Raw genomic sequence first — 14,208 nt, forward strand, 5'->3', positions numbered from 1 at the left:
ATATATAATATAATACTATATATTCTAGAATAGCATAGGTTATATATTATGTTAATATATACAAAATTCACGAAGTTATGAGTGCCCTGGTGGAGATAGGCGGGCAAGTCTATATTGTTTTTTTTTTTAATTTCTAATGAAACTGGAAAGAGTAGTCATCAGATGTAATGTTAGTGTTTTTTTAAATGTATGATTATGGAACGGTGCAACTGCCTGCGTTGATGGTTTCGTTGGCGGGGCACCAGTGAAGGATGATAACATGAGCATGAAGTCAGGTCAGTTGGCCCATCCATCATGACAAATTCACTAGGAATTTGACAAGATGGTTTCCAGAGGAACCACATGGAGATCAACCTGACTTGATACATTGCTTGCAATCCCTTTCAACCCTGAGGATGTTTAAGGAATGGTGCACCCATCTGCACTAACGGTTTACGCTGGCGGGGCACCAGTGAAGGATGACTATCAATTTATCAATTTGTCAAACCGCGGAGGAGTTCAACCTGACTTGGTACATTGCTTGCGATGGAGTAATTAGTTGACATTACTTGCGTGAAGTGAAAAGTGATTGTTATCCCTTTCTCCCTTAATGTTAGTTATTTCGTACCTATCTGTGCCAACAAAATAGAATTACACAGTACCTACCTACATTGTTGTTAAGCTTATCTTGCCGTGGGACAGGGGTCACATCGACAACGGGTGTCGATGAACCGGCTGACATTGTACAAGGTGACCTACCCTCTATCTGAGGCATACATTAACTGCTAAACGATCATGTTCCAATTTTATTCCAGACTCGTATTTTTTGAATTTCCAAATTAGTTGCGGAGTTATACCGAGCATAATTCAACTAATATTATGGTATCTTATTATTGATGAGAAATTACGAATTGGTATGATATGAAAATTGTGAATTAGGTAATGTAATATGAGAGTTAATTGAATATATACGAATAATAATCTTTATTAGGAACCAAGTTACTCGATTTTCAAACTTACGGTACCTTTTTTAGTAGCAATCCAAAGTTAGGCACCTAGTAACTATTTTCAGTATTTTAAGTGAACTTTACCAAATACTTTTTTTTAAATATATGCCATTTTAATTTTGGTAATTTCGAAAAAAGATATATATTTCTTATAAGAACTCTATCACACTTATAACACTAAATATTTTCTTCTGTTTCATGTTTTCTTTTGAACTTTCCAAATACTTTCTTTATGTATGTACATTATCATACTGAAGCAAATAGAAATGGATATTTATATTAAATTACTACTGAAAAATTGCATTTAGATGGCAAGAAAATATGCTAATATAATATGTTGTATTTGGATGATTCAGGCTCGGTCGATACAAAAGCACATTTTAACTTGTCATTCATAAAAATTGAATTTTTATTAATTATTTTTGTGTATTGACAAATAATGTTGACATTAGAAATATATATAATATAATACTATATATTCTAGAATAACACAGGTTATATATTATGTTATATATACAAAATTCACGAATTGGAAAGTAACACTGATTAATAAAAAAATATAAATTATGTACTAGCTGTTACCCGCTATTTTGTATGCTTTTTCTTAGATAAAAACTATGCCCGTCATTGTGATATAATGAATGTATCTGCATATCAAGTTTTATCCACTTATTTCTGAAAAGGTAACACATAAACATACAAACACGTTGATAAGGATAATTATATACATAAGGAAAGATTAATATAATTATTATTATACAGCCTCGGTGGTCTATCTATCTAGCACACCGCCATACTTGGGTTGGGGCTATTTGAATTTCCAGGATTATTATTGTTTTGTCATTCTAAACGACGTTTGTCACTTTGCATTAGGTGTCCCATTAATTAGAATAGAATAGAATAGAACATCATTTATTCAAATAAACTTAATTTAAGCACTTTTGAATAGTCATAACAATTTGTATTTTGTCTACCACTCGTTCGGAAAGCTGTCTCATCACAAGAAGAACGAGCAAGAAACTTGTGTGTTGCTCTTTTAAATAATCCTTGTAAGTTTACATTTACAAGTCGAAACGTGTGAATACAAACTACTAGCACAAATTTTTTGGGTCAAATATAAATATACAATAAGATTAAATCAGTCGTAGTGATAAGAGCAGATCAGTCGTAATGATAAGAGCGGACCAGTCCCTACAAGCAGCACTCGTTCACGAGTATGACGGATGAGCCAGCCATCACTGCGCTCGACCATATTTTAGGGAGCCCAATGACCCGGCCCATTACGCCGCCACATGTCTGGACATTTTAGTGAGCATGACTACTCATTCCACTCGACCACGTCACAGCTACAAAAATTACTATATGGTAGTTACAGTATTCGCACTTTACATTAATTTGTTTGATAGCCCAGTTACATTAAAAAAACGCCGCAATTAATAGATAAAAAACACTTTCGTTCATATTTTTTTGAGGGTTTTGGGCTATTTTCAAGTGTAAAGACCTGCAAAGATCTATTGTACTCGCCCTTTTTCAAAGTTCGCTACCTAGACCCGTCAGGGACAAGGATTGAAGGATATTCTTAGGAGCTATGGTTTTTATCTCCTCAGGGTAGAATGTATACTTTTCAAAGGGTATATTTTGTTTATACATAAGTAGACATATTATAACAATCCCCATCCCCCCCCCCATCCTAGTTGTTATAATATGTCTACATTACATTCATTCATTAGTCCACATTACTAATAATCCCCCGGGATTGTTAGTAATGTGGACTAATGACCCCATTGCTAGCAATGTACCATGTCAGATCGACCTCCACGCGGTTCCCCCTGGCAACCATCGTGATACATTCCGGTGAATTTGTCACGTTGGGCTAACTGATCAGATTTCATGTTCATCCTATCATCCTCCACTGGTGCCCCGCCTGCGTACACCGTTAGCGCAGGCGGGTCCACCATTCCATTATCATCCTTTAAAAAAACTACATAGGATGTGTAATGTTTCCTCTTCAGTTTGGCAAACTAAGCAGATTTTTGTTGAGCACAGCCTAAGTTTGCCATGTATTTATTCAATTTTCAGTGTGTTTGAGAGCCCTAGTTATGATGCATATATTGTTTTTACTGCTTACGTACTTACCCCTTAACAGACGAACATTTAGACTAGCAATGGTAAGCATTCCGGTATATACCCCAGCACTGGTAAGCACTCAGTTTTCAATGCATGCTAGCAAATCTGTAAATATTTTGTAGTGTCGTTACAACCTAGCACACGCCATCGTAAATACGTAGATCGAGATTTTATTTACAAAAAAAAGTAGTCGACTATACCCACATGGAGGCGCTAATTACGGTCATAGAAAGGTCCATAATGCATCTGCAAAGTAATTGTGGATACTTGAGCGGTTGATCATAGTTTCGTGATGCACGCGATTGTCTTTTTTCATTGGTGCATCGGACCGAGTGACGGCTGAAGAAAAACGCGGAATGAGGTTACCCGCCAACGGTATAGATCTGGAAAAAACTTCGGTCAGCGTCCGCTTTATTGTAGTAACACGTAGCCTATCAGGGGTTTGTTAAGTTATACAGTATAGACTCCAACGAATAACAGAGTCGTGATGTCTTAGATGGAGAATTATTTGTACCTATCTACGAGATCTCACATCGAGCGGAAGATATCGAAATATATAGAATTACTGAGTTATCAATACCTTATTGAGTGAATGGAGACTTATAGTAGGTACCTAGAACACAGATAGTTTACAACATTGTTTTGACGATATCGGTTGATATTCAGTGCTACATACTTGCAGCGGAGTTTGCAGGTATTATATACATAACATAAGATATAAGTTAGTTGTATGAATTTCATAGTACATGCTGTATTTTAGATTTATTTATAACTATCAATACACACAACTTCGAACGCGTGGTATTCGGAATAGATTTTTGTTTGTGAACTAAATAAATTAAAATACTATATATTACAAGAAGTTTATTGTATTATATTTTTTACAAGAGATTTGAGATTACCACTCAGACAAACGGATAAAAATTATAAAGACAGGTTGATAAAGACACATTGATTTTTTATGTGAAACATAGTACAGTAACAGAATTGTAGATAATGCATGAAATATATTAAGTACATATTATAATTTTATATAGGTATGAAGTATATAAAAAGCATCAATACGTAATGCAATAGGATAAAAAGTCACAGTATTCATTAATAAGCATCAAACAAGGTTAAATAACACATAAATAATAAATAAATAAATACTCAGAACATAATCATATAACCATTGCTATTAAATATATCAGCCCCACCTCGACGTGGTCCCCCTGCAAACCTACCAACTGAAAACCATTGGTCAATTCCTGTTAAAATTGTCACAATGGGTTAATTGATCTGCTCATTTTATCATCCTCCACTGGAGCCCTACTAAATAAACCGATAGTGCAAATGGGTGCAATGCCACCAGTCTCTTATTGACCATTAAAAAATGAAAAAAAGAAGACCCGTTGGCTTAAAAGACTTCGCTACTAAACCAATAAAAATAATAAAATAAAACAACATGGCCGACCGACTGATAGACTGACAGAAACTCCAAACAGCTGTAATGTGTCAATCATTACATCATTAAATTCCTCATACATAATATTCTATTATTCATTCGTTTACAATTTTACATCTTTTGTCATGAATTTTATTTTACTCAATATATATATTTATTAATATTATCAAATTGTACTTAATAAACATGCCTATATACAGCATGCCTCTGCTTTTATTATCGCTTTATTTAAGGTAATGTTTATTCAAATTGAAATTTATTATGTTTACTTGTTTTCCATATGTGAAAGTAATAATTTGTTGTCAACTAGTGTGGATTACGTACAACCATCAAATCTGAAGGACGCACATCAGTTCGACCTGCTTATATTCACACAATTCTGGCCGGCAACTGTCTGCACAGAATGGAAAGAGAAGAATCCGTCCCACTCGTGTGCGATGCCCACCAGACCAGACTCTTGGTCTATTCACGGCATCTGGCCGACAAGGCTCGGCACTAAGGAGCCGTCTTTCTGCAATAGAACATGGCATTTCGACCCTGAACAAATCCAGCCTATCGAAGCACAGATGCTGCAAGTATGGCCTAACATTGAAGCAGGTGAGTTGAGAAGTCATTTTATATATTTATGGCTTGTAATATCATAGATCTCTAATAACTACCCTAATAAATATCAGAACCTCTAGCTATAGCAGACATTAAAGTAGGAATCTTATTTATTTTAAATAAACATATATTTTTTATGTTCCAAGATTACAAATTATAATAATAATTTATACTAACGAGAAACCTGTCCTGCCTTTGCATGGGAAAATCATTCAATTAATTTACAGAGAATTTTAACAAATTAATTTACATTACTTAATGTTTTTCAAAATCACTCATCTATTGATGAATACATACAAACAGATACATGGTAAAGGACTTTGTTTAATAATTTAGCTCATTCAAATTAACAAGTTATTTAGTTGGTTTTGATTAATGCAGCATCCTAGCCATGTGTGTATTTCAAAATTATCTAATATTTTGTGTGATCAGTATTATAATACCTTAAAATGGGAAACCATTTCAAGGTATTATAATCAAGTGCAATAATACTAATCATAAGAAGCAAGTGGAAACACTTGCTTCAATATTTATCGGGTGATTAAGAATCAATTTCCTAGTCTAGTAACACCTCCAGTGGCATTAAGCTGTGCTGCTGAATAAAGTTATTGCATTAATAGCTTATATTTTTGATGTTTAGAAGTATCTTACATATTATTGGGAATAACAATCCAATTATTTCTTTGTATTGTAATATACATAGGTTTAAATTATGATCATAATGAATTGTTATGATTACAAATATAAATTCAGATTTATCAATGTTTAAAGTTGATATAAAAATACTTATACTGATACCATTTTCGTTTCAAATAAATGATCAGAATAAAGGAAATATTTTAGTCTATCGCCACAAAATTATAAATAGAAAAAAGTTATAATAAATGTTTTCAGTTTTAGCATGATTTAGAGTTGACTGACATGACATGTACAACAATGAATTGTTTTTGTTGAGTGTTGGCTTATGATTATGTTATTGATTAGATTATTTATTATTAAACTTTTGATAACATTACCAGAGATGTGTGCATAGGCACCTCAATATCACTTATTTCAGATGCCATGTAGCTTACTTGTGTCAGATTAGTGAAATTATATAATAAGAGATATGATATTTTAATACTCGGGGAATGGCAATGACTTAGGGTATTTTTTAGGCTAACAGATGAGCATGAGATCAGATAGCCCATCATGGTAAAGTTTCCAGGGGGACCATGTGGAGATCAACCTGACAAGGATACATTGTTAGCAATGGGATTCTCAGTCCACATTACTAATAATTCCCTTCCCACAATGAATGTGGAGTATTAGGGGTGGTCATGGGATGGGGTGGTGGTGGTCACCTTTAGGGGTGACAATGTGATGACCATAGTGCTGTTAATTTATATAGATGGTTACTGGTTAACATCAGGCAGGTAGAAAACTTGATTGACATTTAAGTTTTCATAAAAAATTGATATATTTTAGTTACATTCCAATTCTATAATTTACTACAATAGTTATAGAATCCAACTGTAATAAAAATTCACTGGAGTGCCAACTTACAATGTTAATGATTTCCTCCTATAACATTGTTCATGTTTATGATTATTCATTGCAATAAAAATTTGCCTATATTATCCTACATATGTTGGTTAAACAGTTAAGTAGTGAGTGTAACAAACAAAATAACTGTTATATTAGAATAAAATAGTGTAGATCTAGGTTCTTCTACTACTCACTAATTTGCCATATCAACTAGCACTAGTTGATATGGCAAATTAAGTTTCTTACACAAATTGCAAACTCTTCCTTTAGTTGATAACCTTTCTTTCTTATTTCTTTTCTTATTGAAAGAAAGAAAGTTGATGGCGGTAGCAAGATGTTGTTGACACACTTTGTCATTGTATTTAGAGTTGTACTTTTAAAATTACAGAAACATCAACATATGCTTTATGGTCTCATGAATGGACTAAACACGGCACCTGCGCTGCCGCGTTGGAGCCTCTTAATTCAGAATTGAAATACTTCTCGCAAGGCCTTGACTGGCTTAAAAAATATAACATGTTAGATATACTGACAGCAGCTAACATTGTGCCCACAGAAGAAAAAGAGTATCCTATTACAGATATCAATAATGCTGTTGTGGAGAAGTTGGGTGTGAGACCGCGAATTGAATGCAATAAAGTCGACGGTAAGAACCAGATATTCGAGATACGCATTTGCTTTAATAAGACCTTAGATTTAGCAGATTGTGACGGCACCAAGTATTATGATGAGTTCAATACGGTATTGACAAATTGTGATCCTTCCCGAGATATATACTACCCTCATAATGTGGCAGAACCTAAACACTTGTATGTACAATTGTACAAACTGACATCTTGGATTCAATGGTTGACACTATAATATTTTATACACCTGATACCACATAACTCGTGATAATAATTTAAATTTATTTAGTATAATATGTTAACATTAATATGAAATTACTTCCTGCAATTAAATAATTTGTTTATGTATATTTAGATTCAATTCAGTATTCTTTTTTATTGAAATTTAGAATGAATTTTATTTTATGATTTTTTAAAATTTACAATGCAATGAAATTTTATTTTATGTGATGTTTCAATATCAAGAACAACTTTAGAAATGTAAATTTAACACATATGTGGCTATTAAAATACATAATTTCATTTAACATTAGAATCTATAAATAGATTCATTTTTTTGTGTGAATAAACTAAGAAAATTGTTTTAAAGCATAATTTATATCTAAATTAGATATTAGAAAGAAATGAGAACTATTAATATCAGGTATAAGGGACATGTACCCAACATTCATATGTAGTATTGAAATATATGCCTTCCAGAGATGATTTCAGTGATTTCAGTGATTTCAGTGCCTAGTTAGACAAAAATATACTACTAATGGGTATTTGAAGACAATATATTGTTATTAATTTAAATATAAGCTATGGTAAGTGACCAGCCTTTTTGATGACTGGATTTCAGCTGAATAATTTTGCACCTTATGACAGTTGAATTTGAAGAATCAGTGTAACAACACTATACTTCAATCATGGGTTTTGCTCTCTCACAAAATGATTCTAAACTAATTGAAACACTAGTAATTTTCCATAGTGACATTTTGCACTTCTGATCTACATTTGATTGAATATTAGAAAAGATTAATTCTATTGAATTGCTGTATATTGTAATAACCTAACAACTATTTGTAAAAACTTATACTTTCAGATTCAGTGTGCAAAATCTAGTATATAAGCTATATAAGGGGACAATATAAGTATAGGCATGTGACCCTATGAGCCTAGCATGGAATAAGTATATTTTTATAATTTTCCCACTGCTTTATTCCTTAATATCTATTGACTATGGAATTATTGAAAAATCGACTGAATATACAAAATATTTATTTGAAATTGCATAAATATTTACCTATCTATAACATAGTCCTTTTAATACCTATTATTCATTCAGGTATCAAAATAAAAGTGTAGCATAATTATTGTGTACTTAAAAGAAACCAAAATAATAATTGGCACCATAATATTTTATATATTTCTTTATATTTTATATTTAAGTTTACACCGTAATGAACTTACACATGTTTATGTTCTTGGGAAATTACTATGATATAATTTGAGAAAAATTATTAGACATCTTTAAAAAACCTGTTTTATTAAACTAGATCTTAGTTTAATAAAACAGGTATTATTATTTAAAGAAAAAGTAATTCATAATTACTAAATATTTTGCATTTGTAGTTCCCAGGCATTTAGCATATAACTACACCTTTCAATTTATATTACTAATCTTCTAGGAGCTTCTATTTTATCATAGAACAACATGATGTAACTAAATGTAGATTTATTATGTAATTAAGGGATTTGTTTGTGTTTATAGGTTGTATACTAATAGCAGTGTTGCCAGATTCATTTATCAAAATATAACTATGACGAAAAATACAACATGAGGTATGAGATAAAGAAATATAAAAAATGTATACAGACACCATTAGTGATAAACTATACCTCCTTCATGAAATATATCCATTTAAATGAAATTTAATGACCTGTAATTTATAGCAGATCTGGTAACGCTGTCTTTTTTCGTTGTACCTACCTAATAGTATTTGTGGCATGACCAATATTTTTATACTAATAATTAACGATATGCCACATGAGTTTTACCTATTGTGATGTTATAAATAAAATTTATGGACTGGAAAAATTGTTTTGTTATCGCTATTTAAATAAATTAAACTATAATTATCGTAAAAAGTTTTGCAAATGAAGCTGAGCTCCTCCAGGGTGACCAAAGAATAAAATACACAAATACATTATAAATAAATACCACATACTATATAATAATTATTAACAGAAGTATTGTAAACGTAAGAGAATCGAACCCGCGACAATCTGAAGTAATCAACCTATATATACACTTCTAAAATTTATGTAAAAGCACTCTAATGAATGAAAGACCGTGAATGTTGTCTTGTCCTCTGGCTGGCTTATGGCTTAATCAGACGGAAGATGAGAATAATAAAACTATATATACATACACAAACTTTATTATTAATATTCATTTTATATTAATACCTGTTAGCCATATACCAATACCACTCGAATCAATAAACAAGCATAACTGTATCGAGATTGTTTCCACTTATTGACCTCTTGACACTATGATCACGGCAGACGGTACCAAACCTGAAAAATTATATTCATATTACTATAAAGTCACACATGTAGCGAATATCATAAAGATATGCAATAATAGTAATCTAATTAATATAAGAGGACGGGAGAAGTGGATTGTTAGTAATGTGGACTAATAACCCCATTACTAGAAATGTGCCATGTCAGTTTATCTCCACGCTGTTCCACTGCTGTAGACAATCCTCGTAAATGACAATTTGTCACTGGTGCCCCGCCAGCGTAAATCCTTACCTCTGGCGGGTGCATCATTCCATTTCAGCCATAAAAATAAATATATGAGAAGCTGGATGAGTGACGGAAGTGATATATAGAGTGAGAAGGGAATGTATGGCATGAGAGAGGAAAGTGGAAAGGGGTGAAAGTGTATACCGATATTTAGAAAATTCAGAGCCAACATCATAAACATATTTTTTTGTAATAAGAGCCTGGTAACTGTACATCTGTACCTCCGTAGACCACCAGTCGTTATGTGCGGCTGTACATTTATTTATGCAATAAAATTATGGTAACATCTTAAGTAAGTGTAATAAATAGTATTATAGAATGAAATTAATATTGAAATATTTTTACCTAATAATTCCAAAGGTTTTTCGTAATCTTCAGTAGTGAAGATTTTCTTCGGGAATGTCGTCATCAGTTTGAAACTATCTTCTTGTGCGAATTCCTGAGCATTCATTTGCAGGTATAACCTGAAGACAGAACAATTTGACAATTATCATTATTATTATAAAATAGCCTATTAACATCCATATTATTATAAAAAAGCCCATTAAGTCTTTACCTATAAGGTATTAGTCTAATATTATCATGCCTCTTAACACAAATTATGAGATTATGACTTATACAGTTTTTTTTTTCTACTTATATCATAAACAAGAAAGATTTTATTTTTATTGTTTGAATAAATAAAGATAGATAAAGTCATAAGCTACTGAACCCATTTTACAACCTATATTTTCAGCAAGTGATATGGATTTAATTTTTAAAACTTAGAGATTTGTAGTATAATAATATCAATCTATAGTATTTCTTTATGTAAATGGCAAACATGGCTCAACATACATAAACAGCGCCACATACAAAGTCTACCTCGGTAACAGTTGGACTATAAAAAAAAGTACTTTGAAATTCCTGAGAAATAGTATTATAAACAGACAAACAACTGATCCTTTAAAAGTCAGTTTTCTTCTTGTTTTTTAATTTATTAAAATAGTGACAATAATATATTAGAACAAGTCAAACAGCATCATTTAGTCCCAAACTAAGCAGAGCTTGTCTTATGGATACTAGACATATGATATCAATACATAGATATATATTTTTTTATAAACACATACATTATATGCATAGAAAACACTCAGACTGTTACAAACAATTATACTTAAGAATACAACTTTTTGTATAGTTCCAGGAATAAAACGTGACCATCGAATGTAAGGCGGTGCGCTGTGTGCTTATTGATTGTAGCCGTCAAATAGAAAAGTAAATATAATTAAAAAAATAAAATATTAAATAAATCATCGTACCTCACAGCGGCAAGTTGTTCCTTGGCGCCAAACGTGTGAGCCAAAGCTTTTCCATCAGGTAATCGAATCTGGATCCTTGCCTGTTCGTAGGACACCTTGGGGGCTGGAGCAGCGGCCGGCGGCGGGACTGGCGCAGGCGCTGCAGCCGGCGGAGCTGTCTGACCTGATGCGGCTAGTCTGAAATATTGAATTATATTTGTTAGTGAAAAATGTGGAAGCTTGACGTTAGGTCAGTCATAATTGTTGATGCTTTCCCCCAAACCATCCTAACACGACCACCCAATCACGGTGGGCTAACTGACTTAATCTCATGCTCATCCTATCATTCTCCACTGGTGCCCCGCCAGCGCAAACCGTTAGCGCAGGGAGGTCCATCGTTCCAATATCATCCACAAAAAACCTGTTTATGCTCTGAGAGTTTCTTAATGTTCTTCAGTACCTATCAGGTTCCAGGGGATGTACTATCACAATCTTACTGGTTTAACACTTAATTTAACCACTCATTTCAATTATGCTTTACATAATTGAAACGAGTGAAAGTGTTGGGCCGCTACGTCTTTTGAAATTGTAATGGTAGAGAAACAGAGGGTACACTAACCAACTACCAACATTTTTAAACACTAACAATAGCCTTAAAGATCTAACTATTTTTATACAATCGGAATGGCAAAGAAATGACGGCCCACTTCCGCGATGATTGAAGAGGTAACCATCGTCTATAATTATATGAACATAGTTATCATGAAATCTGGCTCTGGCTCAAGGACTATGCAGTTTTAATTTAATAGTGATATTATATATACATGTGTTACTAACTTCCTAGCTTGTTTGTCCGCTTCAATTTGTGCTCTAACTCGTTCTCTTGCTTTTTGGTCCTCGACCTTCTCACGACGACGCTGCTCCACCAACTTTTGCATTTCTTGCTCTTGTAACCTCAGACGTGCATCCTGCAGGTCTTTACCAGACTTGATGCGTAGACGTTCTCTTTCTAATGCTTCAGCCTAGAAGTACAGTAAAATTTGACACTGATAATCCTTCTATCCTCTATGTATATTATGTATGTATTTAAGTATTGAATCAGTTGTCAAGTACTATAACATAAGCTCTGCTTAGGTGGATCATGCGGAAAAAAATTGTTGGACCATCAATCATCAATCATCAATTGGAACAGGATATAAGAATAATAAATAGGTAGAAAGTCTACAACAATATACAACAATTGGTTACTCATTAAGTATGTAGGTATGGTGTATAGCATTCTATTACATATTTATTACTTATCACTTACTATTAATCATTTCCTATGATAAACCATGGGTTATCATAGTAAATGATTAACAAGTAGTTGTTAATAATTTACTATAAAAAATGAGTATACAGTCCTAATACAGTCAGTGCCGTGACCATAGATACAATTTTATTTACATATTATTTCTTATTTATATTAGTCTATAAGGCATTTATAATATGGAACAAATAGCCTGAATTAAATAAATAATACACTTTGTGTGTAACCCCACCCTAATTCCACATTGCGTAGGATCTGTGCTATTAGTTTTTTCACTATGTCCACTTGTTCCCATGGTAATTTTAGACAATATGTAAAATGTGTATGTGTAAGAAATAGAATGGTTATACCTACAAAATTACCAGTTCATAAGAAATTAAATTTTATAACTTAGTTGCTTGATCTGTATATTTATAAATAAGTGAATAGTCAGAATTATATATACAGTATTAGTAGTTGTTTTATCGTAACTGTTGCTTGTGACTTTGCTAATTTATAGACTATATCTTTTATCTTTAGATAAAAGGTAGTCTAGGTTCATTATTATAATACAAACTATCTTCACACTGAAATTTCACCAATATCCCAAGCTGGAAATAAATAGACAGCAGACACACAAAGATGGATACCATAAAATATATTATTCTAAGTGGCACAATACTATAAATTTTAGAACCTTAAATTTTAGAAACATGCCTGGGCTGTTGGTTGTGAATAACAGTTAAGGGTAAGTATATACATACATACAAATGCATGAATACTGACCTTTTCTTTTTCCTCTCTTTCTTTCCGTTTCAGTTTCATTCTCTCTTCAAGAAGTGCCAGTTGCGCCTTCTTTTCTTCCTCTGTCAGTGGTTTTTTCTCCTCTGTGGATTCTGAAAAACTACTGTGGTTGGTTTTCGCTGCGTGGAACTCCATTTCATCTTGACTCTTGAAGAGTTTTCCACACTCATCACATTTGAAGGACTTTGCTTCCTCTGGCTTGGTCTCCGATGCAGCGTCAGTAGCTGAAGATGGTGCAGTATCAGTAGATGATGTAGATGCAGTTGTATTACTGCCGATAGTTTGTCCACTCTCCATTGCGGGGTCATCAGCATGAGCCAATAGCCATTCCATGGCAGGTTCAACACCCTTATAATTTGTAACAGCCAGAGCTTTCTCACTGTAAGGGAAGCGCAAAACAAACACCATTTATAACCTAGCCAGAAGAGAGTAAAAATTCGCAACAAATATAATGTATTGAATTAAATTAAACTTACGCTCTTTCCTTGGAGAATCCCATTTCAACAAGAGTTTGTATTTCTGCCATTGTTACAGCTTATTTACATTTATCGCAGTACACTAAAATTGAAAAACTCATTTATCGTAAATTAAAGAATCATCACATCAGCTGTTTGGAAATAAAGCGCAGTCCACACCACAGATTAATTATTATGCTTGACAGCTGTCAGTTAATTTATTTTTTATCGTGATCGTATACTGACATTTTATACCAATTTATAACCTT

At 32.8% G+C, this 14,208-nt stretch overlaps 2 protein-coding genes across 2 annotated transcripts; one reads left to right on the forward strand and one right to left on the reverse strand.

Moving 5' to 3' along the window:
* Positions 1–4,634: 4,634 nt before the first annotated feature.
* On the forward strand, positions 4,635–8,032 carry LOC131849425 (ribonuclease Oy). Its single transcript, XM_059199502.1, has 3 exons — positions 4,635–4,793; positions 4,871–5,157; positions 7,079–8,032. Exons 1-3 carry the CDS (start codon positions 4,747–4,749, stop codon positions 7,549–7,551), a joined length of 807 nt encoding a protein of 268 aa, XP_059055485.1. The 5' UTR covers positions 4,635–4,746; the 3' UTR covers positions 7,552–8,032.
* Positions 8,033–9,740: 1,708 nt separating this feature from the next.
* Positions 9,741–14,121, reverse strand: LOC131849479 (UBX domain-containing protein 1). The gene is made up of 6 exons (XM_059199561.1): positions 13,961–14,121; positions 13,467–13,863; positions 12,230–12,414; positions 11,414–11,590; positions 10,458–10,576; positions 9,741–9,878 (listed from the first exon to the last, which is right to left on the reverse strand). The coding sequence occupies exons 1-6, from the start codon at positions 14,008–14,010 to the stop codon at positions 9,835–9,837; spliced, it is 972 nt and encodes a 323-aa protein (XP_059055544.1). The 5' UTR covers positions 14,011–14,121; the 3' UTR covers positions 9,741–9,834.
* Between the last annotated feature and the right edge of the window lie 87 nt (positions 14,122–14,208).

Source organism: Achroia grisella, unplaced genomic scaffold, assembly GCF_030625045.1.
Source record: "Achroia grisella isolate CSIRO2021 unplaced genomic scaffold, CSIRO_AGI_Agris_v1 utg642, whole genome shotgun sequence".
NCBI lineage: Eukaryota > Metazoa > Arthropoda > Insecta > Lepidoptera > Pyralidae > Achroia > Achroia grisella.

Bases quoted from the DNA above. Each gene is read 5' to 3' on its own strand.
- LOC131849479 (XM_059199561.1), bottom strand. From the start codon at position 14,010: ATGGCAGAAATACAAACTCTTGTTGAAATGGGATTCTCCAAGGAAAGA. The intron at 13,864-13,960 runs GTAAGTTTAATT...CTTCCCTTACAG, and splicing joins GGATTCTCCAAGGAAAGAGC to TGAGAAAGCTCTGGCTGTTA. The intron at 11,591-12,229 runs GTTAGTAACACA...TCAATATTTCAG, and splicing joins GCGGACAAACAAGCTAGGAA to ACTAGCCGCATCAGGTCAGA.
- LOC131849425 (XM_059199502.1), top strand. From the start codon at position 4,747: ATGCCTATATACAGCATGCCTCTGCTTTTATTATCGCTTTATTTAAG. The intron at 4,794-4,870 runs GTAATGTTTATT...GTTGTCAACTAG, and splicing joins TTATTATCGCTTTATTTAAG to TGTGGATTACGTACAACCAT. The intron at 5,158-7,078 runs GTGAGTTGAGAA...TTAAAATTACAG, and splicing joins ATGGCCTAACATTGAAGCAG to AAACATCAACATATGCTTTA.